The sequence below is a fragment of the Sinocyclocheilus rhinocerous genome, unplaced genomic scaffold (genome assembly GCF_001515625.1).
Source record: "Sinocyclocheilus rhinocerous isolate Xijiao unplaced genomic scaffold, SAMN03320098_v1.1 scaffold2524, whole genome shotgun sequence".
Classification (NCBI taxonomy): Eukaryota; Metazoa; Chordata; class Actinopteri; order Cypriniformes; family Cyprinidae; genus Sinocyclocheilus; species Sinocyclocheilus rhinocerous.
This window is the reverse complement of record NW_015652313.1, coordinates 126,214-153,236: the sequence shown is the minus strand read 5'-3', so window position 1 is coordinate 153,236 and position 27,023 is coordinate 126,214. Positions and strand designations below refer to the sequence as shown.

The 27,023-nt window shown below is 38.6% G+C and overlaps 2 protein-coding genes and 1 long non-coding RNA gene across 10 annotated transcripts in view; 1 reads left to right on the top strand and 2 right to left on the bottom strand.

Moving 5' to 3' along the window:
- The first annotated feature begins 762 nt into the window (after positions 1 to 762).
- Positions 763 to 24,665, top strand: LOC107714793 (centrosomal protein of 170 kDa protein B-like). 4 transcript variants are annotated; one of them, XM_016520759.1, is made up of 20 exons: positions 763 to 1,020; positions 2,928 to 3,062; positions 12,291 to 12,380; positions 12,898 to 12,976; positions 13,125 to 13,183; positions 13,287 to 13,401; positions 14,309 to 14,425; positions 14,524 to 15,021; positions 16,155 to 17,272; positions 17,658 to 17,834; positions 17,960 to 18,086; positions 19,030 to 20,718; positions 20,915 to 21,146; positions 21,249 to 21,408; positions 21,724 to 21,762; positions 22,209 to 22,340; positions 22,510 to 22,598; positions 24,101 to 24,194; positions 24,287 to 24,338; positions 24,438 to 24,665. In XM_016520759.1, the coding sequence occupies exons 2-20, from the start codon at positions 2,958 to 2,960 to the stop codon at positions 24,611 to 24,613; spliced, it is 5,148 nt and encodes a 1,715-aa protein (XP_016376245.1). In that variant the 5' UTR covers positions 763 to 1,020; positions 2,928 to 2,957; the 3' UTR covers positions 24,614 to 24,665. The 4 variants fall into 4 exon arrangements, with proteins under 4 accessions (XP_016376245.1, XP_016376246.1, XP_016376247.1 ...); XM_016520760.1 differs by lacking the exon at positions 21,724 to 21,762; XM_016520761.1 differs by lacking the exons at positions 21,724 to 21,762; positions 22,209 to 22,340.
- On the bottom strand, positions 5,405 to 9,987 carry LOC107714795 (uncharacterized). 2 transcript variants are annotated; one of them, XR_001637020.1, is made up of 6 exons: positions 9,891 to 9,987; positions 8,466 to 8,520; positions 8,284 to 8,354; positions 7,977 to 8,132; positions 6,226 to 6,314; positions 5,405 to 5,826 (listed from the first exon to the last, which is right to left on the bottom strand). It is a non-coding gene; the product is annotated as an uncharacterized LOC107714795 (long non-coding RNA). The 2 variants fall into 2 exon arrangements; XR_001637021.1 differs by having other exon boundaries at positions 8,284 to 8,351.
- LOC107714794 (pleckstrin homology domain-containing family G member 3-like) overlaps positions 21,224 to 27,023 on the bottom strand; it is a 100,299-nt gene continuing 94,499 nt past the window's right edge. For all 4 annotated transcript variants that reach the window (XM_016520764.1, XM_016520766.1, XM_016520765.1 and 1 more), the window contains one exon: positions 21,224 to 21,234. The gene's annotated coding sequence lies outside the window, so the exon portion shown is untranslated. The remainder of the gene's footprint in view (positions 21,235 to 27,023) is intronic.

Below are 27,023 nucleotides of genomic sequence, written 5' to 3'. Positions count from 1 at the left end.
TGGGATGGGCATTTAAAAAAATCTGATATTCGCTTTTGCGCCATTATCTCCTTGTATTAAAGTTAATCTTGTTCGCATTCTGTATAGTTCATGCGCTAGCGTCACGTGTTCATGAGGATTAGGCTAATCATCACATATAGAAAACATCACAAGTTAAATTAATCATGTTTATAAAGATAAACATGGGTTTATTATAGCCCACTTACAATTTACATTACAGAGATCATTACAAATAAATTATTAAATGCTAAAACTGAATAAATTTAAATGAACAAACTTGCCGTTGCATTTGCAACCATGTGAAAACAGTGGGTGCTGCAGCCCCCTCAGCACCCCTACTTCCCGCGTCCCTGGTCAAAGTAGTATTACATTTTGACGATTCTATTTTAATGTCTAAAAAACGTTATACCTTTACTTTTTTAAAGTATCTCCAATGCATTGCATGCGAAAAATCTATAAAAAATTCATAATCACATTGAAATATGCACTGAAAAATTAGGTTGAAGGCAAATATGAAGGTAGCAATAAAAAAATTAATTCAAAATATATATTTTTTACTTTAAACCTGTCAGTGCAGTGTCAATAACTAATCACAACCAACAGCTCGTTCCTTCTTCATTTGACTATATAGACCTTTTCATTTTTTCCCCAGCACATATTATTAAAATAAAATATTATTTATTTATTTCATTTCATTTCCCCCTCTGGATCCAATGAAAAAGCCAGTGTCTTCATTCTGGATACCGACTCGGATGATTGGTGGTTCAGTGGTGTTGCAGTATTCCGCTGTAGAAATTCACCGGTGGCGGCGCTGGACGCAGATGCCATGACAGCATCATCTGTGTCTCTAACGGGAGAGGGTGTAGTCTACATGGAACCACAACACTGATGAGAATCGAAGATCTTTTAACTGGATTTCGCAAAATAACATCGTGTAGTCGGGGAAGCGCCTATCGTATTGCGGAAGGGGACATTTCTTTTGTTTATCTGGGAGAGATCAGTGCATCTGGAGTATTGTAGGTAAGGTCGGAGGATATTCAGCATCATCAGGGGCTGAAGATAAAAAGCCAGATTCGCTCTAGATTTATCACATTTCACACTAGAAGGGTAATGTTTTTGCTACGTGTCATTTAACACGTACCATTTCTTTGTACTGAGCAGTTTGATAAGCGATTAAATTACGCCTATAATTTCAAATCGAATGTTAAGATTCAGCCATGATAATCAATATGACAAAATATCTGTGAATTCGTGGATTTGGTTCATGCATAGGCTACTGATGTCACATTGATATCTGATGTAAATATAGAGAGAGAGAGAGAGAGAGAAAGACAGCAGAAGGCGTCTCTCTGTGCTGGTGCGACAGCAGCTGATCACTCCATCACCAAATCATTGCTGCTCACTGCTGTTGAGTCAATTATGACGATCGTATGAAGCAGACATAGGCCCGATTTATTGCAAATGTGACATAAAATACACAAAACTATACTTGCATGTTGTCCAATTAACAATGAAAATGTCGATTTGTGCGTGAATGACGAGAATGTTTGATTCTACGGTTTTGTAGTCTCTGACACGAACAGATGAAAGATGAATTAGGCTATCTGTGCAGGCCTGCTGAAATATCAAAGTGTGTTCTGTCCAAATTCATCTATCAACTATGTATGTGTCTGTGGCATATATATATATATATATATGCAGTGTAAATCTAAATTACGAGCTTTCCCCCCTCTCTCATTATTATAAAACTGGATTTCTCCTCTTTCCTACTACTTGTTTCACTTCGGTTTCAGTTTTTTATAACCATTTCTTACTATGTGTCAGTAAGTTGTTGTTATTTTAGCATGTGTGTTTGGCTCAGTGTTATTTTTTTAGGATTACTGATAAACTAATGTAGTTTGATTTGTATTAGTTATCTATTTTAGTTTTAGTTACAGTTGTATTAATGTTGTCAATGTCTTATTTGTAAGTCGCTTTGGATAAAAGCGTCTGCTAAATGACTAAAAGTAAAAGTAAAACAGGTAGGCTACTTTTTCAAGAAAAATCCTCTTAAAAATATTATTCAGACGTAACATGTCTAGACAGCTGTCTTATCTAATAATGTGTTTAACACTGTCAGCAAATATGCAACAGTTAGGCATCCAGTTTTTGGAGAACATCTGCACAAACCGAACTTCAGTTAAAACAAGAACACGTTATCTCTATAGCTCTGTCTTGGGGTACATGAAGTCCTGCACAATTGTGAGGATTAAATAATGACTATGCTCACAGTTTTAATTAGGGTGAATTCTTAACGCCTTAACTGAATTAATTACATGTGGTAGATTTACCAGATCACTCAGTGCTGTCTAAAATCTATCTTTCATTTCGCACAATTCTTTTGTCATTCGCTGGTATAATGGAACATGGAGATATGATGGTTAATTCCCAGCTTATTACAGATGAGGATGGATTTTATTTCAATACTTTCATGAAATTAACCTGTAATAGCTAAGGTTTTCATGTAGAATAGACTCAGATTTTTTGTTGAGTATGGGTCAAAAAGATCATTAAGGGTGTAAATACGTGGTTTTGGCTAATAATTGCCCTGCATTGAATTTAACCTTGGTGTTATAATGAACTGTGGTACATTTTGATTGGGTCCAATTTTATTTATATAGTTCACTTCTCAAAAACTAAATAATGTGAAATATGTCCTTATGGACATTAACACAATAAGCTAAATGAAATTTCTGCACTGTCCTATCCTTTAACCTATTAGTGTTTGATTCATACTAATATAATATGACATCATAAACTCATGTAATTTGACATGACTTAGGAGTTTACTTGACTGTGTTCTCCCTATGATATTAAAGTATTAAATAAAATTTCTCCTCATCAAACATACAGTATTTCATGTCTTGTTTTTCTGTTTTATGTCACAGGATGCAAAGGGGTTTCTCTGAGAAACAAAGATGAGCGTGACATCGTGGTTCCTGGTCAGCAGCTCTGGTACTCGTCACCGTCTGCCACGGGAAATGATCTTTGTTGGCCGGGAGGACTGCGAGCTAATGCTGCAGGTAGGATTTTCATTTGCCCTTCCATTGAAATGTAAAAAAAGCATGTCTTAGCCACATTTGTGAACCAGGAACTGTTGCCTAGCAAGTATAAGTACAAATAATTCTGCAAAATAATATGTTGAATATTGAATATAAACATCATCTTCTGTAAGAAACAGAGAAAATGGTCTACAAAGCTTGCACTACAGCTGTAGTACTTTGTGTTGTGTCATATACTATTGGTCAGGACCGGGTTAACGTAAGTGCTAGGCGGGGCAGAAGCCCCAGGACCCAAAGATGGAGGGAGCCTGTGATTGGCTGTTGAGGAAAGGAAAAGTAGACCTTGATTGATTGGTTTTTCCCAGTTGTGCTTTAACCTGTTTATATACCCGCAACTAGTGTTGTGGGTATCTTTTAATTGCCACAGCTTTACTGGAGCACATGGGAAACAAACACCAAAAGTCAATGAAATGGCGCTACCTGATTAACCCGCACATTGAGTGAGAACAGCTGGACCGGACTGGTGTCACCCCCACAACGCTGACGAGCTTGCCGCTTTCGCCACTGCATTAAAGTGATAACCAATGCTTAAACCATTTGAATTCGACACACGACACTTATAACATTATATGTCAACAATAACAAATACAAGCATTTCAGTCCACACAGCACCACTATTTACCATGCAGTTACTAACAAATATGGAATTATGGTATTTATTATTAATGTCACTATTAGTATAGGATACATATATTAAATATTGGGTAATATAAAGGCAATAAGTCACTTTTATAGAGGTTGTTTTAGTTTCATGTGCTTAAAATATTTTTCAGTACAAATACCATAGTTTTCTTCTTCATTTGTTGTTGTTATAGAAACCATAAAACCATAGTAATGAGGAGCATAGTTTTTGCCTGATTCATGATCTTACTAATGCTACAGTTAATTCTGGATTCAAGAATTACAATAGCTTTTCATTAGGGCAACTACAAATGAGAATTTAATAGTTCTAATAAACTTTAATTGAAGTAAAATATTAATAATTTAATAATAATAATTTATGCATTTAGCAGACGCTTTTATCCAAAGCGACTTACAGTGCATTCAGGCTATACATTTTTTACCAGTATGTAAATATTAATTCAGTAATTAAGAGCTTGTAATATTAAGGAATATTCATATTGTTAAATGCATTTGCAGTATAATCAAAAATATCTATTATTTGTTTCCGTCCTTTATTTAATAATAAATCATTTATTTATTCCAATTGCCCTAAGCCAGCAAAATGTTTATGGGGGAACGTGTGAGCCAGATGGGCTGAATTTTAGCCCAAGTCTGGCCCTGATGATTCTCCTCTTCTAGGGACAGAAAGAACACCTTCTAATAATGAAACAATTTAAAGTAAACTCATTAAGGCATTCGTATGTGCAAAAGTTGTTGCTGTTTCTGGAAACCTGTTTGCTTTGAATTTATATCTGGTGTTAATGCATTTATGCTTTTAATGAGTTGTATCCAGGAATATATGCATATATTCATTGTATCTCTGTGTCTGATATTTGATTTAAAAAATACTAATTGTTGCTTCTTTTGGGAACCAGGAATCATTTTGCAAGTCAAAGTCTATTACAGTATGCAGCATAAATAGAGGGGTGCAAATACAGTTAAATTCAGCAATAAGCTTTAAGAAAAGTTTACTTTCATTACACTACTGTAAAGAGATCTTACAGAAAATTTAATTATGAAAGTTGAAAACAAATATTTCAAGGTTATCTAACTTAATGGGGTTGTTTTAGGGAGAAATAATATTTTTGACTCAAGCCAACTATTATCACTCATTTTTGCTCAACAAGAGACGTTTGAGTTTAACCAACTAAAGTCAGTTATGTTATATGGACTAGCAAACACTAATTGTTGCTTCTTTTGGGAACCAGGAATCATTTTGCAAGTCAAAGTCTATTACAGTATGCAGCATAAATAGAGGGGTGCAAATACAGTTAAATTCAGCAATAAGCTTTAAGAAAAGTTTACTTTCATTACACTACTGTAAAGAGATCTTACAGTAGATGAAATGCGCTAGAAAAGATTCAAACAGTTCAAAACAGTTATGAGTCTGAGGGTGTACAACATGTGCTACAGTATTTACTGTACATAGAATAGTGAAAGTACTCTCATCTAATGGCGCTTTTCCACTGCATGGTACGGCACGGTACGGCTCGGTACGGTTCACTTTTGGGGGGTTTTCCACTGGGTACAGTACCTGGTACTTTTTTTAGTACCACCTCGGTTGGGGTTCCAAGCGTACCGTACCGTTACCAAAACGTGACGTGTAAACTCTGCTGATCACGGATTGGCCGGAGAAAAAAAAGAAGAAAAAAAAAGGTATATAAACTTAAGTGTTTTTCAATTAAATGGTTTCAAGTGTCAGTTTTCAGGCCTTCATGTTAAACGCCACACGCTCAATGTTGGTTCACTCATACAGTTTGTTTTTAAGCATCTGTACCTTGGTTGAGAGTCTGGTAGCATCCAGCTGGAGGAAGATTTTCTGAAGCACCTCAAAGAACGTTTTGAGTTCCTGAGGATAACTGAGGTTCATTGCATATATGACACCCATTAAGAGTGCACATGCAGAAGCGATGTCTCCCAAGTCGTGAAGCACTTCAACACCCTCAATCACTATTCCAACATCAACTGGAGTGGTGGTGGCATCACCTCCCTCAGCATTAATGCTGTAGATGCCAAAGACAACTTGTTCAAGGTCCCTCTGGGCAGCACAGCCATCTGAATCCTTTCCACACACAAAAAAGGACAACAATGAAATCACCAGCCAATTACATAATTCCAAAGAGCTCATTTGCATTGCAGTTTTCTCCGTAAATGTTTTAAAATAGTGCTTGATTACTAACTTTTGGTCCAAACTGATTCCTCACAATTTGTACACTCACTGGCCACTTTATTAAGTACACCTGTATGATCTGATGCCATCTAATATAGCAGCTCTGCCATAAATTCTACTTTTATAAGATTATAATTTTTCAATTTTTAAGATTATCAGAAACGTGAATTTTGGTCTAGACCAAAATAGCCATTCCTACAAGCCATATCCCACAATGTTAAATGGATATTGTGATATTCTTAAAAGCCCTAGGATACCGTTACTGCTGCAGTAATTGTTAGTATTACCTACCAGATACTCTTTGAAGAGACTGCTTGGATCTCCATTTAGATACAAAGTGCCCTGAGGAGGCACTCCCTCTTCTTTTCAACGGTTTCATTCTAAATAGAAAAAAAGCAGCATCAACATACATACTACAAACCTATTACACTTCTATAATTATGTGAAATGGGTGAAACTTTAACTATAAAAAGTAAGCACATGTACAATGACCATTTACTTATACAAACATTATCAATGATTATGCAATTAGTCAATTAGAGTACACTCAAGTAGGGCTGTCACGATAACTACTTTTTGTTGTGCGATATATTGCACCAAAATTAATTGCGATAAATGAAATTGCCATTTTAAGACCATTTTATGCCACTGATTTCATAATGACAGTATAATGATAAAATAGCATAATAATGCAAGTACACGCTTTCAAAGAACAAAGAACATTTTATCTTAAGAATATTTAGATACTGGAATGAGAAATGTGAACAAATATATCTTATAATAGATAAAAATAAATAAACACCTTTGTTAACAAAGAAAGTGCACAGTAACAAGAACTAGGACAAAACAAAGTAACATTAATGGTCAGCAGTTATTTAGTGTTTGGTCAAGCTCATAAATGGGGTCATATTTGAGCTTGACCACATATAATAATTTCTTTGGCTATATAGCAAGTTACGCTAACCGTGTGTGCGCCATTTCACACTGATGAGGCATCTGTATGTCTGCTGTGTTCATACTGCACGATGATCGGCGACAGGAGCTCAGACCCTGCATGACTTCACAGTAGAAAGTATCGCAGACAACTCTGTCTGGTCCGCAAACTATGTTTCATAACCAAACGCACGCGAGAAGTGATAAGGAATGTGTGCGCCATTTCACACTGATGAGGCATCTGTATGTCTGCTGTGTTCATACTGCACGATGATCGGCGACAGGAGCTCAGACACTGCATGACTTCACAGTAGAAAGTATCGCAGGCAACTCTGTCTGGTCCGCAAACTATGTTTCATAACCAAACGCACGCAAGAAGTGATAAGGAAATAATGCAGGATCACACGTGAAATGGTGCCCTGCAAGAAGTTCGCGATTCAAAATGTTCCCATATTGGAGCTAAAGCTTGCGGCTTGCATTACCTGACACTTTCCGCTCTGTGTGTGTGTGTGTGCAGCCGCGCCTGAGCCCTGTCCCCATCTCCGCCACAGAGAGCAGAGGAGATGACAGAGGCAGCACAATGGTATTCATTATGTAAAAATTAGAATAATCCATTTATAATTATAGAAAATGATCAGTGGCAATATCGCAGCACCAAAAATGATCGCGCTCATTTACATATATCGTGCGATAAGTCGATATATATTGACCATCGCGACAGGCCTACTCTCAAATAGAGAAAGAGTGAAAAGGGAAGCTTTTTGGGAAACTGCAGAGTGAATGATCAGTGTGTTGGTGGTACTATGCAATAAGAGTAGTTCTGTTCTTTCTGTTGCTTGTAACTTTGATTGGTCCTTTTGAACGTCAGTACATCAGTTTCCTCAAAATTCTGGTTATTTATCCATAGTGTGTAGTGTAAATACGAAATAGCAATTTGTTTAAAGGGAAAAAATGTGCTGTTAATCTCAGAAGCTTTGTGAAACACAATCAAAGAAATTTTTATCATATGGGGTGCATTTGCAGATGTTATTGGTTTCTGACAAATGGCAACACAGACTAGACAAAATTTACTTATTCCTAAATGTGTTCTACAAAGAAGTAAACTACACCGGTGCAGTCGGGGCAAAGGTGAGGTTAATTTTCTTTCCTTTAGATCCACCTGTCTTCTTCAGCACTCTGATGAGCTGATCAGCGTGGTGGTCAAGTTGTGCAAAAAACGTTGTGACGAGGGGAACAGTGGTAATCCTCAGAAATTCTGCTTCCACCTTTAAATAATGTTCACAAACAACCTGTTATTGGTGTATACTAAAATTTTAGTAAAAAGACCATATGTTACAGTATTCTATAATTCTTTCACACTGTCATTTGATGCATTATATAACATTGATTATGGATGTTTTAAGAAGCAGTTTATACCTCAGGCACAGTGAACCGTCCTGGCCATCAGTGAACTCTGCAATCATGGGTTTGTCTCTGATCAATTGCTACTGATAATTAAAAGTAAACAGGATACAAACAGAAACAAGCTACTCAGAACTAACAAATGAAATGGTCACGCAAGAAACAGTATTTACATTAGTAGATGTTGCAGATCTTACCTATTGTGAGTAAAGCACCTTGGCAGGAACACAAAACACACCTTTCATTAAGGACCTGAAAAATTGCAAAGGATGAAAACAAACAAAACAATTTGATAAAGATTTTGTTTAATTGAATTAATCTGAACTGAAAAACTACAAACCAATAAAATAATCACACTTTGTAATTTTTATTATAAAGTATCACAACAAATTGGAAAAAAACAAGTTTCAAACCAAGTATTAACCACTGTTAATTTTGACAGCAGATTTTAGTTTTAGTCAGATGGACACCTAGTGGTTGAACTTAGTATTGCAGTTTCAACGGAGAATGACTAGCATTGTTTTTCAAATTAACAAGTGTTAACTTAGTACGTTTCTTAAATATATCTGCAAACATATTATTGTATTTTTATGCTTTAGTAGAGTCAAAAACTTACAACAACTTAAACGCTACAGCCAGAAAAATGAAAGGGAAGTTACACACTTCAGGTATACATTTTGACATTGTGTAAATCTATTTATTAAACGTGTAGAATAATTTCCAAAACATTACATATAGCATTATAGATGTTGCGTTCATGATATAAAAAATAAACCTACTAGTATAACTTTTAAAATAGAGTGAACACGGAGCAGTTTTTCCGTGAGCGGGAATGGAAAACCCGGAGTGGATACCGAGCGGAGTGATCAACAGAACCCTCGACAACTTAAACGTTAGTCAGAAAAATGAAAGGGAAGTTACACACTTCAGGTATACATTTTGACATTGTGTAATTCTATTTATTAAACGTGTAGAATAATTTCCAAAACATTACATATAGCATTATAAATGTTGCGTTCAGGCGTTCATGATATAAAAAATAAACATACTAGTATAACTTTTAAAATGGAGTGAACACGGAGCAGTTTTTCCGTGAGCGGGAATGGAAAACCCGGAGTGGATAGCGAGCGGAGTGATTAACAGAACCCTTGAGTAACGTTAGAGAGAAGAACGTGCTTTCAATCCACTCCAGGCTTTGATCACATCCCCCTCAGCAGGCTGAATACACCTCCTCTTTTCAAATTAAAACATTTATTACACTATTTGATAAATGTAAACCTATTTACAGCCTTAAAATTATGAAAAGTGAATACAAGACATTATGGACAGACAGGAACGCTGCAATTGACGGAAAAAATCCGTCGTAGACTCGGTCCAATTAACGGAAATCCATCGTAGCGACGGAGAACTTTAATCAATGAACTCTCTCTTATTACTTTTCGCCCAAATAATGGAAATATGCAGCGGACCAACCTGCGCCACGTGGCTAAGCTAGCATGCTAACTTCAGCATGTCTAAGACGCTAGAACTATCTAAAACTAAAGCAGGCCAAAAATAAAGAACATATCTCTTATTACAAATAAAAAAGATCGATACTGGTGTAAAAACAAATATCCTCCTACCTTTACCAGCCGTTGAAAAGGTAAGACGTCCCACCGTCAAAACCAATCGAAGAAAAACTTTGCAGGGGGTCACGCAGGTGTGCAGAGTCAAATATCTTTGCGCACGTGTAGTCTGACGCGTCTTGCTCTTCTTCTTCTTTGGGGTTTCATGGCAGTTGGCGTCGCACTATACTGCCACCCTCTGGATGTAAGAATTTTTTACTTAACATAAATGGTTTGTGTTTAGACAACGCGTTAGGATTTTGTACAGTTAAATTGAGACATAATTACGTGGACCTTCATAGAAAAAAACATTTAAAGTCAACAAAGACAATTATTATAAGTAAACTGAATATAAATATATTATGTAAAGTGCACAACCTTCCTTGTTCATTTTTTTGAGTGTACTGTGATTATATTGTATGTGTAAACAGTGTAAAATCCCTGTAGATGAGCCTGTAGGCCATCTTCCCTCGTGCTCATTCCATGCTGAAGAACATAGCCAACTCTAGTGCTTTGTATTTCATCAGGAACAAATGTTCTTTCACACCAACCCTTTCTCCTCTTCCTCTTTGTCTCCCACTAGTAGGATTCATTTTCCAAAGCACATAATCACCTGTGACCCTATTTATATTATTCTGAGATTCTGGCTGGTGTGTCATCAGTTTTGCTGCTTAATGTTCACACATGGATAAATGTGTGCTATTTGAGTTCATATTGTGATTCTTGAGGTAATTATATTGTGTGTCTGTGTTTTCTAAATTGAGAAAATTGTTAAACCTGTGCAAAATGACGACATTTTTGTGTGGATTTTTGCAGAAAACTGAGCAAATTGGAACATGTGTGAAAACGGGAAATGTGTTAAATGTTTTGAGAAACGTGTCTTTGTTTCGGAAACTGAATGAATGGTTTTGAAAATTGGCAGACTAGAATCAGTGTGTTAGCAATCGACTGCTAACTGTAAGTAGCTTACTTGCTGCATGTAAAGTAAAGCATTGCAGATCATAGTCAGGGTTGTTCTAATTTGTTGTCAGTTCCGGTCAGCCAGTCTTCCTTATAGGGCACCCTTCCATAGGGAGGAATAGTTTGATTGGACCTGTGCTACAGCCCTTCAGAGGTAGCTGCAGAGTTTACGTAGTTCACAACCCACAACACACAATGGTTGTCACCATACAGACCCTTGAACTGCACCATCCACAGTGTAGCCAGTATAATGGATGTCATTCAACATGACCACTCCCATTAATTAGTCTGCATATTAATGCACTATTTACTTAAGATTTAGTTGAGCTTTGCTCCTAAGAATCCGTTCATACTATGGTACCAAGTGAACAAGTTGAGGATTCTGTTAATCAGGCAATGCAAGGAACTATGTAAACAGTGCAGGTGTACTTAGCTTACAGCTTGGACAGTGCCATACCACATTGTGTCAGTTCAGACATTTAGGAAAAGGTGCATGGAATCAACTGACACTTTCATATTCAACTTAAAAGACATATGACTACTGGTGCGTCTCAGTCAGCTCCCTTGTTCAGTAGTCAGGGCACTGATCAGGGAGTCGGCCATTTTAAAGGCTGTCTCAATCGCGAAATCCTTCCAGTGCACTGGAACGTTCGCTCCCTGAAAAATCCCGCAATGCACCGCAAAAACTAGGGAGCATCGGCACTCACTATGCTCCCTTACCGGAAATAACGTCACATTTATGAAGCGTGAAACATAAACCACACGAGCCAACTCAAATAATATAATGACGCGCGATAGAAGATTTGAAAAGACAAACCGTTTTTTAGTATATTTCAACATAAACACACATCGCTAGACAGGAATTGAACACATCTAATTAACATTTATAATTAATATTCGGCTGAAATGTTGTAAGAACATGTAACAGAATGATGTGTTTAAAGAGAATAAAAAATAATATAAAAATTAAATTGGTCCTGCATGTTGTTTATTAATTCCAGTGATGACGTTCTACTATGTTGTCCGTTGACATTGTACGTAATCATGTCGCTCACTGGAATTCGAGTGATCATTGTCTCAAAGTCAACGTGCAGTGAATTAGGGAACTTAGCAGTGCCCGAATTCGTGTACACGATCTACTGATTCATGAGCTCGGGAACTAGGGAGCTGATTGAGACGCACCCTACAACTCACCATATTAATTTGGTGCCTCCTGTGAGGCCTGCTGCATACTGGTGCCCATTGTGAGGAGACTGTGTTACTTTAGTGGTACCCCGTGAGGCCAGATTATTACACACAGTGCTTGCAAGCCACACACAGGTAAGATTCACGAAGCAGAAGTGTGGGATTTGTTTAATGATTGTAAATATCCAACCAATGCTAACATTACCATTTCCAATGGAGTTAGGTTTAAGAATAAGCAAGATGTCAGATGTCAACATGTTTTTCTTTCTTTAGTCTCGTAGTGTGGATAAACAGCATGCTGTTATCAACTATAACCCTGCCACAGATGAACACCTTGTCAAGGATCTTGGAAGTTTAAATGGGGTAAGCAACATAGCAAATGTGACTGAAGCTCAGAATATAGGCATGAAAACATGACTGCATTTACAGACTACTGTTATGTTATCTGGGAAAGACTGGATGATCTCTCCCCCTTGGTTTAGAAAATAATTGGACAAAGGTAAAGGACATATGCCTTTGGGATACTGTTGCAGATGCACAAAAACGATCAATCAACCCTTGAACCAGACCAGTCCCAATTACAAATGTTTTATGGTTAGGATAGGAAACTTTCTTAAAGGGATAGTTCACTCAAAAATTCTGTCATCACTCATATCACCTCATATTTTTCTGTAACTGTATGTATTTCTTTCTTCTGCGGAACACAGAAGCATACATTCTGTACTCTGAATGTTGTTAAATCTTGACAGATTTCCTGTGATGTTCCTCATTTCTAAGGAACATTTTCTCATTTTCTACTTTGGAAAAAGCATAATAACTCTGGCCTTCCTGAATCTCAAGCACATATACATCTTCATTTGTTTTTCTTCTTCCATTTCAGACCTTTGTGAATGACTTGAGAATTCCAGACCAAACATACATAACCCTCAAGCTGTCGGACATTGTTCGTTTTGGATATGATATCCTTTTTCCTGGTTAGTTGTTATAGGTTTTTTGGCATGAAACCTTGAGGTCTTGCTTAAGATCTACTTGTTTGTAGAGTTGTATACATTAACGTTTGTATACATTTAAGTTATAATGTATATGTTCACTTAACGTTAAGAGCACATTCACATGTGTATATTCTTGAGAAGAGTCAACATAAAGTCCCTGAAGAGGCCCTCAAGGTATGGTTTAATCTGTTTGTGTGTATATGTGTCTATTTTATGTTTTATGTAATATATATTAATATATCTATTATTTTTGGTTAACTGCCCTCTGCTGTGTCAGCATGAGAAGTACACCAGTCAGCTGCAAATGGGCATAAAATCTACAGAAAGCAAGCAACAGAACTTGCAGGAAGAAAGGTCCAAATTAGAGCGCTCTGAACGCAAGAGTCTCACAGGTGAGAGTGATCAAGAATGACCAAAGTCAGGAGAAAAAAAGAGTGAGAGAGAGATAAAACAAAATGTTTTGTAACATGGAGTACAGCGGGTACTCCATGTTTGTGTGTCAGTAACATTCTGTCTGTTTTCACAGCCTTTGTTAATCTCTGTTTATCTGTAACACTGCAGTACAGTGGCCTGGTTTATTTGTAAACCCCTCCCAGTTGAGCTTTTGGTCAAGTGACAGATCCTAAAGATAATCCTTACGCCTTAGTCCAGCTGCTGGCACTGCACTGACATGTCCATCAATGAGCAGTCTGTTACCATGCACCACATAGCTCATGGACCTCTCAACCTGGAAAGTAAAATGCTGAAAAGCTCATTAAATCCATGCACATACAGTGGTGTCTGAAAGTCTGAAATCACTAGTGAATATGTTCCTACAAGTCATTTTTTATTACAAATTATATTATCAGTTACAATTATAAATTATAGTTTGGGAGAAAACTAAAAATGGAAAAAAAGACATGAGGAAGTAATAATAATAGATGAACAAATAGTATTAGTTATTATTATTATAATTATAACAATTTAGTAATACTAAATTAATTAGTACTTATTTAGTATACATTTAAAGTGATGTATTTAATTCCTAGAAAAGCTTTCACTTGGTTGTTTGTTCTGTTGTAGTTATGTTAACGTGTATAATGTGACACTTGAGAAAAAAATTCTAATTATTGTCAATAATATAATAAAAAATTTCTCAATAAAAACTTATTTCAGGTAGAAATATATTTCAAAAAAACATACTTTTTACCCACTGAGTATAATAAATTGTGCTTTGGATGGTAACCAACTCTTCATCTCTCTTTATTCCTTATACACCCTCTCTTTCTGAGTTTTACCTGTGTAATTGTTCCTCTTCAGAGTCATCTGTACCTCGGCCAACACCATTGTATGGCCAGCCATCATGGTGGGGTGAGGAGGACTCTGGGAACAAGGAAGCACACAATGAAGTAAGAAGGTCGGGTGAGAGTCATTCAGGTAAGCACTTGTCCTCCCTTACAGCCACTTTTTGTGTGTTATCGATATGGATATTTGTCTTACCATATTTACAGTTTGGTATTGGTGTCTCTTGACAGACATCACAAAGGAGGCCCAGACAGCTGAGGATGAGTTTAACATCACTGTTCAGGAGATCCGTGACGGCCAGGCCAAATCAACCTACCCGTACCACAGAGAGCCCAGTTATTTTGAAATTCCAACAAAGGAGTTCAATATGCAACCCAAGTCTCCAACAACAGATTTAATCGATATCCCAACCAAAGACACCAATATTCCTCTAATTTCTACACCTCCAGTTGTCCAGAGTCATGCTTCTTTTACTATCGAGTTTGATGACTGCATGCCAGGCAAAATTAAAATCAAGGATCATGTGACCAAGTTCTCCTCTCGTCAGCGTAGCAAGCAGCATCCCAGTAATTCTCTGGTAGCCACACCCACAGAGGTTCTATCAGCTGAGAGCAAGGTGGTAGATTGGCTTGTGCAGAGTGATGTCAGTATGATGTGCAGGCGGCCACCCTGTGAGGATGTGTACAGCACTAAGAGTGACTTGGCGATGCATATTCGGACTCTCAAAGGTAAGAGACATCTTGCACTACCATAAACATGCACTTTCTGTGAGACTCAAATTGATGCATAATGTAAATAATGTGATAAAAATTTATCTATAATAAGGAATTCTGCTAAAATCAGGACACAACATCGGGAATACAATTTAGTAGCATGTTCATTATTTTCTGAACATTGCAGCTATATACAGCACACACACACACACACACACACACACACATATATATATATATATATATATATATATATACACTACTGTGCAAAATCCTTAGGCCACTAGTATTTTCAACAGCAAAAAATGGTTTTAAGTCTGTTATTTCTCTTTTGCTGTAGTGGGTCAGTAGGAAATATCAGTTTACATTACCAAACATTCCTTTTGCCATTATTAGTTAGTTATTAGATATTAATTATGCCATAACGTCTATTAACTAAATTAAATCAACATTTGGTGTGATGGCACTTTGCTTTTAAAACAGCTTTTTGTCCTAGTACACTTGCACATAGTTTTTCAGGTAGCTTTACAGGTAGATTTCTTGAAGTGTCTTGGAGATGTTGCCACAGTTCTTCTGGATTTAGTCTGTCTCAGTTTGTTCTGTTTCTTCATGTCATTCCAGACAGACTGGATGATGGTGAGATCAGATCTCTGTGTTGAGCATACTGGCTGCTGTCAGATTCCTTGTGCATACAAAAATCTCACTGGATTATTAATAATGGCAAAAAGAATGTTTGGTAATGTAAACTGATATTTCCCACTGACACACTACAGCAAAAGATAGAACTAACTTAAAAACATAAATGACTTAAAAACTGTTTTTATTGTTGAAAATACAATATGACTTTTGCACAGTAGTGTGTATACACACACACACACACACATATATATATATATATATGTGTGTGTGTGTGTGTGTGTGTGTGTGCTGTATATAGCTGCAATGTTCAGAAAATAATGAACATGCTACTAAATTGTATTCCCGATGTTGTGTCCTGATTTTAGCAGAATTCCTTATTATAGATAAATTTTTATCACATTATTTTCTTTAGAATTATTTGCTTTAAATTAATGCATTAGAATGACAGCCATAATATAAACTATAAAATATATATGCTATAATACAAAATATATCTTTAAACTTAATAGGACACCATCATGAAGATGGAACCCAGAGTGATTCAGAAGACCCTGTAATGAAAGGACAACGCAGCAAATCACATCATTCCATGCAATCACAATCATCAGTACAGTCACACCAGTCAGCTCAATCCAGGAAATCTGAACCACCCGAATCAGTTCTGTCCCAAGAGTCTGTCTCAATGCAAAAGTTTCATCATCCTCAGTCAGTCTCTCCACACAAACACCATCAAGGAGAACTTGATGAAAGCGAGGTTCATCCTGTTCAAGAAGCCTCTTCTCCTCCCCAGACAGAGGTTAAGCCCATTCACCCTGAACCTCACACCCAGCAGGCCTTCATTATTGAGTTCTTTGATGATAATCCCAGAAAGAAGCGGTCACAGTCCTTTACCCACAACTCTGCGCATGCTGACTCCTACTCTGCATTGAAAGCCAAACTAGAGAGACGAAAAGGTCTGACTCATGGGGATAGGCCCGCCTCTGTGCATGGGCATGTTCCTCCAACACAGCAAATCACTGTTCCACTGAAAGGTTCAAGCCATGGAGGTTCACAGCGATCAAGCTCACTGAAGAGAGAGAAGACAGAAGACGGTGGGACCAGCACATCTCTATTAGGGACCTCGTCTCGCTCTTCACCAGCTATCACCATTAAGCCTTTTGGGAGTGTAGGCAAGAAGTCCAAACTATCTCAGGAATTTACCGCAGAGTTCTTGAAGGATACGGGAAAGACTTCCCCACCTCCCATGTCTGCCCCTCCTGTGATGATGTCCCCATCACACACTCTTTTACCCTCCCCAGCAGAGCCATCTGCACCCTCATCTGTATCATACCCGTCTTCTCCATCCCAACTACCTGCATTATCCCAGTCTCTTCTTCCAGCAACCTCCCCTGTCTCTATCCCTTCCCAAGCCCCAGGAAGGGGTCCAGTTTCTAGTGCCTCCCCACTCTGCTCAGCTGGGTCACCTGTACCACAGTTTTCACCATTGTTAGTTAGTGGTGTTGAAACTAAGGGCTCGAGGGTGATGCGAACCGAGGAGGAGGACAGTCTGAGTGATGCTGGTACCTACACAATTGAGACAGAGTCACAAGATAAGGAAGTGGAGGAAGCTAGAAGTATGATTGATCAGGTGATAAACCCTTTTTTCTTTTTCTTTGGAAAAGATACAAACTGTATTAGTTTGGTATACATTGGTGTATACCAGAGTCAAAATTCAGAGTAGTCAGTGATTGACTTTAACAATGATATAGCAGGTGTAATATGTAGATGTTAAGATACTTTTTCCTATCCGGTTTACTATACAGATACAATAAGTAAGCAAAGTTGAGGAGTGGAAAACTGTGGCACTTTCAAAGCATTGTGCTGTTTGTTTGAGTGGTCTGAAATGTCAACTTCTGTTTCAACTGCTGGTGTGAGTTTGGGTTGGCATCACCTGTTTGACCTATTTGGTCTGAACAATGGAAGACAGTGGTGTTTGAGAAACATGATAAATCATATTTTTTCATATTTCACAGGTGTTTGGTGTTTTAGATGCACCAGAATACAGTGGTCAGACTCTTGGAGTTTATAGGCCTGTGATTGATGATGGTAAAGATGAGCAACTATTCTTGAGTCACAGCCATGGTATGGTAGCTGATGTAATGTCGACATTATCACAGGGCCATGGTAGGGACCAAGTCATCTCACTGCAGGTATTGCAATTACATACTGCTCAGACAGTGCCCTCCTTCATTACTGAAATACTGCCCCAACTGTGTAAAATAGTGCACAATTAATGAATAATTATGATTGTTAGATGTTACTCTTTTGGCTTTAGGCACATCCTGATGTAGGAGGGCCTAAATGGGTCTCATGCTGGGCCAGCCTAGCAGACACTTACAGTGATCCTGGGGCTACTCGAGGATCAATGGGAATTCCACCCCAAAGTGTACCTGCAGAAAGAGGTATATTCATTGAAAACCACTAGTGAGCAATAGGGCTGTGCGACATATACAGTATACAGTATACAGTATGTGTATGCGGTGCAGAAGCAGCACGGACTCATTTTGCTTTCGCACAGGACGCGTTTGCAGTTCGCTCCTGATCCGCGGCTGTTTACCACAAACACAACATTTATCCATTATTTTGATTTCAAATCCAAACGTTGTTTCTGAAAATGCTTTTTCAGCATTGTGATTCTCTTTTATCACAGTACAGTAATACAATCTTTCATAGACATATTCACGTTTAAACTCAATAAATAACTTTGTTTAACTACCTTGAGTGCCATCTATTATTGCGTTGTTTATCTAAAAGTGCACTTTTCCTTGTTTTAAATCTAGCCAAAAAGCCATGTGTTGACTGTGAAACAGTAGACTTTAATTATATGCATTTATGGTGTAATTACTAAATTTCCGTGTCAATCCATGTTAATTTTTACTGCAAATAATGCGCTGTGCATGCAGCATAGCAGAAATAGACTCCGTGCGGAAACGATCGCAGCATGACTGCTGCAGATGCACCGCTCCTGGAGCACACTGCCGGACTGCAATCGCGTGCAGTGTGAACGCTCTGATCCGTTAACATGGGCGCGGACAAAATACGCACCACAGACGGAGTGTGTGAACCTGGCGTTACGTTTGTATGCCCGCCCGGTCTGTTCTGTTCTCGTGCTCCATTTAGGCGCGCTGCATTCTGATTGGTTCGGATAGCATACTGCGGGAGGTCGGGGGAGCGGAAAATCGTGCTGTAAAGCGATTTAGAAATCGCGCATGCTCAAATCGCGATTTTATGTCGATTTCGATTAATCGCACAGCCCTAGTGAGCAATTAAGCATTTCAATACAATTTTTGATTTTATGAATAGTCCAGCAAATTAATAACTATTTTCACTCTTTTCATTTTGAAGATGACAGTGCGACATCAATGATTAGTCAAAGCTTGGATATCTTGGAGTCAGAGGGCAGTCAAGTTTCCAGGACCAGACGACTACTTCCTCAGGTTCCACCTGGAGAAAAACTGGAGAACACAACCCCCAGTATCTTGATTCGGCATGAAACAAACATGGACCATGAGCCACCAGAGAAAGGTTCCAGAGCACCACAGCAGCATGACTGCACTCAGTGGCTATGTGTCCAAGATGATGTGGACCCAGACAGTCTGAGTGACACTAGCCGTTCAGATGACAGCTCAATCCTTGATAGGAGTGGAAGGAGCCAAGGAAAGAGAGGAACTACAACACATTCACCTTACGAAAATGTAAACCATTCCAGAGGGTTAAGAGAGTTGCCAACACCCACTCCTAAACCCACCTCATTTTATATTGGTTCTAAGGATGGTTCATGCAAGTCAGATGTGTCCAAAAGTCCAGTTCTTTCACAGCCAGAGAGAGACTCCTCTCCTAAGATACCTCCAACAACTGTCTTGATACGACATTTGAATGGCCACGAGTCTAGGCGTCCAGTGAAGCCTAACTCATCAGCCCCAAATCTTCAGATGCATAACAGGGATGTGGTGCCCACCAAAGAGACCTCAACCTCATTTGTTCGACAGGAGAGTTTTACCAAAGATAGGGCAAGTGATAACATTCAAGTCAAGAAACTGCCACATATCTCTAGTCATCCTGCTTTGAGAAGCTTGGATACTGAGGAAGCTGTTCGAGATACATTTCCATATCCTAAGGAAGCAGAGAAATATTTGACATCACCAGAAGAAAAGTTACCTGGATCTAGTCAACTATCAAAAACAGGGAGCTGTCCTGCACAAGAGGACTCCCTGTCTGGTGATTCAGATGTTGATACCGCCAGTACTGTAAGCATGGTCAGCTATAAAAATGCTCCTGTCAGTGCAAATAAGAAGCACACATCTGCAGGTGATCTGCGTAAAGAGAAGTCATCTTCCGGTTTACAAGACAAAGCACGACAACCTACAGCTCGTGAACGGCTATCAGAAAAACGCAGAAATCACGCCTCTGCTGATAATAACAGTAAAGCAGAACTAAGTCGTCATCTACAGCTTCGTCGCAGTGCTGGTAACCGTGGTTCTTTAGACCTTTCGGATAATCAGCATGGTCAACAGCTGTGGCCAGAAGCTGCGGCTTCTGACCATGAGTCAAATTCACGACCCAACAGCCGCAAAAAACTCACTGCACCCCTGCAGAAGGAGGACCCCAGTAAGATGACCAAAGGAAGCCATCAGGTGCTGACCCGATCCAATAGCCTTTCAGCCCCAAGACCAACTCGTGCCTCCATGCTCCGCCGAGCTCGACTAGGTGAGGCCTCAGACAATGAGGGTGCAGAGACAGACCGTGCATCTCAGAGCTCCGACCACAGTAAGACTCCTGCTGAAGGAAAGAAACTGTCAAGACTGGACATTCTTGCCATGCCTCGGAAACGCACTGGGTCCTTTACTGTTCCAAGTGACAGTGAGTCCACCTCAAGCAAGCATGGCATTTCTAACCGTCCTACAGAGGCAAATAGCAGTGTGAGGAAGGCTTCAAGTGAAGTGAGGCAGGCTACCAGCAAAGGGGTTGCATCAGTAGGGAAGCACTCCGCCACTCGTAACCGATCTAACCAAGTTAAACACAGTAGCACAACTGGTGAGTGCCTCTCTGTTTATTTATCTTAAATCTCAGAGATGTTCTCTATCTACAGTTCCTATAGACAAGACCACTAGAATTGCATAACATTGCCATTTTACAATATTACTGACAATATTGTAATTTGAAGTTTTAAATTACAAACATGATACATTGTTTAGAAATGTTAATTTCCCTTTTTTGTTTATAATTTGAGGTTCTCACCGGAGACAAAAGGATTCAGATTATTCCTCTACCTCAGAGGAGGAGTTTGAGACCAATTCCAACTCTAAACATAAACGCTCCCATGCCTCAGCTTCAACTCAGACACAGACACCACAGAAGACCATTCAAATGAGGCTAAAATGTGGCTCTTTGGAAACGGAAGAGGACGAAACTCAGAATGAGCACTTCCAGAACTGGTCTACTCATAGTGCAGAGATTGCCAGGTTATTTAACTTTTTTGTTGTTGTGGTGTGAAATGCTAATGCATTAAGATGGTTTGTGATTGATTCATTTTTATATTTTACATTTATACTTACTTCCTTTAGGCTGAGTCAAGACCTGGCCAAAGATCTTGCCATTCTTGCACGTGAAATCCATGATGTTGCTGGGGATGGTGACTCCCAGACATCGTCAGGCATAGGAGCCACCACTTCCACAGGCTCAATGCCCAATACCCCTGCATCCACTATCTCAACCAGAGAGGAGGTGCACCTAAGATTTGCTTGCTTGGTTAAATGACATCCCATTATATACATTAACCCATTCCATTACCTTTTTAATATAAAGCAGAACATGCAGCAAATCTTTATATTCTTCTTATTAGCACAAAGAGGGAAAAAAATTTGTAGATAAAATACTAAAGTCAAAGGTAAGCTAGCCTGTTCGATTTGGAGTCTTGGGTTGCTATACCATGGTACACTTCATTATAATTATATTGTGTCCCAAAAAGGACTAAGACTAAGGTAAAAGATTTTGTTTAATCTTGCATACGTTCTGTTGTATATTTTCTCTTTTGTGCAGAAACCATATGCATCATTACAGAGGTTCCTGTTACCTCAGGTGCTGAATTATCACCAAGTGGTGTCCAAAATTAAAATACTTTCTCTGTGAACCAGTATCGATGTACTAACAACTGTCCAATGTCCAGCTTCGAAACCTGTTGTTTAAACTTCTGCCTTTTATATGCATGAGGGAATTCCCTAATGCATGGAAACTCACTTGCAAATTCACTCCTAAGGCTGTATGTTCACAAAACAGGTTATGTTCACATTAAAAATATTTTCCAAATGTATCTTGAAGAAACAAGGATCACAGTTGCTGTGTTGACTGTGAACACAGAACCCTTTTCTATTCACAATTGAATTAGCATGATCATACAGATATCTTCCCAAAGATTTACTCCCGGAAGCCTCCATTGTAATCTGTCTCTTAACATCAAATTTAACCTGCCATTGTCATGTCCACGTGTTCTTACTGGTGCTTTCCCATCCCTGATTAATCTGCAGCTGGTACAGCATATACCCGAGGCAAGTCTGAACTATCAAAAGGTTCCTCCAGGCTCAACTAGTCCAATAGACCAGGACTCAAATATGAACGACCATGACAGTTCCAGACGGCGTCCCTGGAACCGTGAAGAGGTCAAATTTGGTCAAATCCTTTGCTCATTACACTAATAAACTGATCCATTAGTCATTTACTCAGGGTGTTATGGCCTGCATAGCCAATGGCAGTGCCTCTCAGAAGCTGTATAGATAAATTTCAATCACATCATTTCTAATTTTAATCTTTGATTTTTTTTAATCGCAGGTAATTCTGGACAATCTAATGTTAAACCCAGTCTCCCAGCTCTCCCAGGCTATCAGAGAGAACACGGAGCAACTAGCAGAGAAAATGAAGTATGAAGTAAAATATTTCGTATTTAAAAACAAACTGTGGGTGGGACATCTTGAAGGGATTGTTCGTTCTTCTTCTTCTTTAATCATCATCTTCTTCTTTTTTTTTTAAAGATCAGTAGGCTGTAGTTACATCATGTCTACAAAGTACTTGCTAACGGATTAGGGGAATGGAGATTCTCATTCTAGAGAATATAGGAAAATCTGTGTAGTCCAGGATGAGTCATCAGTATTTTTGGTCCATTTTTCCCACAACAGAGACTATATATTTTAAATGTGTGTATCTGCTAAAGGTTAATTTTACACTAGCATATACACAGGGGCGTAAATTTTGTCTAACAGTTGGGGGGGACAATAAACATAAAATTTCTCAAGAGCAATTTTTGAAGGGGACACAAATAATACAACTAAAATTGTACTTGTAAGAAAATGTATGCACAGAGGAAAGCCTTACTACTATTAGTGCAGCTGGGAGACTGAGCCAAATTAGACAACGTCGAGCTGTTGTGGTCATGTCAGTGTTGCCAAGTCCGCAGTTTTCCCGTGGAATTGGGCTACTTTATCACTGTTGCCGTGGGTTTGTTTTTCATGTCCGCGGGTTGAAGCGACCCCAATAACGTGTGTTTTAGCCCCCGGAACCCGATTTTTACTGGGGGACCCCCTCGAAACGTGGTTAGTTTGGGCTAGTGTTGAGTAGCAATTGGGCGGGTTTTGTTGTGAAAACCTGGCAACCCTTTCCGTCAAGCAAGTAACGTTATTATAGCTAACATTGCGACTCATTGAAAAATGCATTGGCATCATCTGTATTAAAGAGAAAATAATCACTTCATCCGATGTTTAAGTCAATAAAATAGCCTTGACAGCCTTGGAGTTCCACAACTATTGACTTTGTTCTCTCTCACCGGACTTGTGTGTAGGTGATGTAAAGGAGGAAAGCAGGCATTTGGACAAAAGCACTGTGAGGCAAGGGCAGTAGACTCTCACTGCAGAACACAAGATCCAGGGGGTGTGGTTGGATCCACATCTAGGGGGTGGAGATTGGTAGGTTTAGGGATCAGGGGGTTGGAGACGGGTAGGTTTAGGTATATGTAAGGTGGGAGGAGTTGGATCTGGATCCAACCACGCCCCCTGGATCTTGTGTTCTGCAGTGAGGACCATCTCGGCAAGGGAGGAGGAGACTCAAAATGTTTCTAAACTTAAAACGCATTTTTGCCCCGTTTGTGTTGTTTTACTACCTACACAATTATTTAAAGTATAAAACATTGGTATTTACAATACACAGCGTGGTTTTTAATCATATTTTGAGGGGGGACAACCCTCAGATAGGAGGGGTCCTGTCTCCCCGACCCCCCTGGAATTTCCGCCTATGCATATACAGATAGTTCAGCTAATAGACCTAGGCACACAATGCCTTTTGATTCTATTAAGATCTTTAAAACAAAGAACTGGCAATACTGTCTAGGTGTTTTGTCTGTTTACTCCCACAAATATAATGTCTCTTTTAGAGCTCTGTTTCATAACAAGACAGAGGTTTGGGAGGAAATAGAGGCAAAAATCAATGCTGAAAATGAAGTTCCCATCCTTAAAACATCTAATAAGGTACATTCCTTCCAATGTAATTTACAAAGACCAAACATTCATTTCAGAGATGTTTCTTTATTTTGTAATAATTTTCCTTACTTCGCAAGCAGGAAATCTCATCTATTCTCCAAGAACTGCGAAGAGTCCAGAGACAACTTGAGGGTGAGTTTATTAGCATTAGATTTTTAACTTTGACCCTGTATACTACACATTCTGGGCCTTCCCTATATCCATTGGTGTTTTATCTTTGTAATACCTCAGTGATCAACACTATTGTTGAACCTGGAGGAATCCTCAACATTCACTCAAAGGGAACTTCTCCCGGGGGAAAGACCAAATCTGCCTCCAAGGAGTTTACCAGCCCCACTTTTACTAATGCCAATGCAAGTGCAAAGCGAGGTCCCAGGGGGCCTGAGGGAGGTCGATATGTAGTATAAGATTGCCTTCAACAATGGCATAGCCATTAGCTTGCTCTGCAAAAAGAAGAAGAAGAAAAAACACAATCCTGTCAATCATGTACTGCACATCTCTTTGGGAACTGCCATATTCGTGGCACATTTGTAAAATAATTGTGAGACTATGTGTTGTGCAAATATGCGGCATATGCTTTCTCTAAGACTGTAGACACACTTCACAAGCTAAAGCAGGTGTAAACATTGTTCTTTTCAACAGTTGTAATCTGTGGCTTGCTCGAATGATTGTCCGTATGCCAAGTTGTCATTCATGATTGAGTGAATGAGTGGATGTGTCACTGTATTCCTGTACCATGTCTGTTGTGGTCTCATTTGTTGAAAACCATGAGAAAACCATGTAGCATTCAATCCGTGTTCATTGTCAATCATCTAGTGCACTTGGCTGCTACAAATCTTCAGCATGAAAAAATGGGTGAATACACACTACTTAATAAGTGCTTGCCTTCAACAATGGCATAGCCATTAGCTTGCTTTGCAGAAAAAAAGATTCTTCAGCTGTTTTAAATATAATGTTATCAAAGATAAGAATCAAATATTGGTGCTTCTAAGAATATGGCTACTGTTGAATTCCCAGACATAGCAAGTTTAAATGTCGTAAAAAATTAAGCATTCTTTTGGCATAGATTACGTTTCTTTTCGTATTTTTGTTTTGCAACTACACCACACGTCTGGTGTGTCGGGGTGTTTGTTTACGTGTGTAAGCGAGTGCTAGATTATGTAGAATCATGTGTGATGCTGTGAAGTGTTGTTGCTGTGTCTTACAGATGAAAACTTGAAAAACGGGTTATCTTCACCCTGCCCCAATATATTATATGCTTTTATGATTGTATGCAACAAAATGATTGTTTTTAATTGAGGATGACAGAAAACTATAATTGGAGCAAACAAAAAGCAGCTGGATATAACAGGCTATCGCCCTCATGTTTGCATTAGCCATGTATTCTTTAAGTGTCATATACTCTTATGTATTTGTGATTTTGAATGTTTTAAAAGCATAAAAATGATGTTAAAATATCCTTTAATAAGAGAATGAAATCCACAACAATGACACACTAATATTTAATATTAACAGGGTAAAACAGGGTAAGATACCCCTTGAGGCAAGATGACCCCCATCTTAGTTGCTCTTCTTAAAATATGAATACTTAAAATTATATCTTTGGGATAAAATGCCCCTCCCACAATTGGCCCAGAGGAGCATGTTGTTACTAGTGTTTTTAATTTAATACGTGGATGTATATTTAATAATTCCATGAATTAGATGTGCATTTCAAAGATCTTCGCTTTTCATTAAAACCTGTTGGCTAACTGAGTGAAATCATTCAGTTTGAATTTATAGTGTTGCTGTAATGGCATATCTTCAAAATATGGGCAACTAAATATGTAAATATTCATATGCTGTATAATGTAGTAAATGCATATTGTTCTTAAGGGTGGCATCTTATCCATCTTACCCTAACTATTTTATCTTGAGACTGGCCAATATATAATTATTGTGACAACCAGTACCTTCTAATTACTACAATGTGAATGTGCAGTGAACCATACAAACTACATACAAAAACAATAGGTTACTTGCGTAACCCCGGTTCTCTGATAGCATTACGAGAGGTGTCTCACTATGGGATACGCCCCTTCCGCGTATTCCTCAGAAAAGCTTGTTAAAAAAAAGTGCGCATCTCACCTCATTTTATTTGCTGCTGGTTGACGGTGGACAAACTGCACGACTGTGTTACTGCTTTTACACAACAGTTCCAATAAACAAGTAGTTAATATCGACTAACTTACATTTTAGACACAATATCGCAGGTTACTTTGTCGATTTTTGAGCTGTAAACGAAACTATTTTAACATGAAGCAAAACAATAGGTTACTTGCGTAACCCCGGTTCTCTGATAGCATTAAGTGAGGTGTCTCACTATGGGATACGCCCCTTCTGCGTATTCCTCAGAAGCCCTATTACATTACGCCAGCCCCAATTGGCTGGCAGACGTGACGAGATGTAATATAACACTAATATAATTTTAAAATTTTTTTAAATAATGTACTATATACAGAAATAGAAGTATAGGAAAAAAATTAATTGTTTAGATAAATGTACAGATATGTTTATTAGTTAGTTGTGATGGACGATGAATAATTATGAAAGATTAATTGTTCAGGCTGAATATAGCCTGTGGGAAAAAACGTACTTGGTTACTAACGTAACCTCGGTTCCCTGAGATACGGGAACGAGTACTGCGTCTAGGCATATGGGAAAAAAGCCTTTTTTCTCCTGAACTGAAACCTATTTCATTCACGCAGTGAAACTGCACGGCCATTGGTTCGTGCAGGGCTTAAAAAACGAACCAATGGCTCGGCAGCGGAGCTGCAC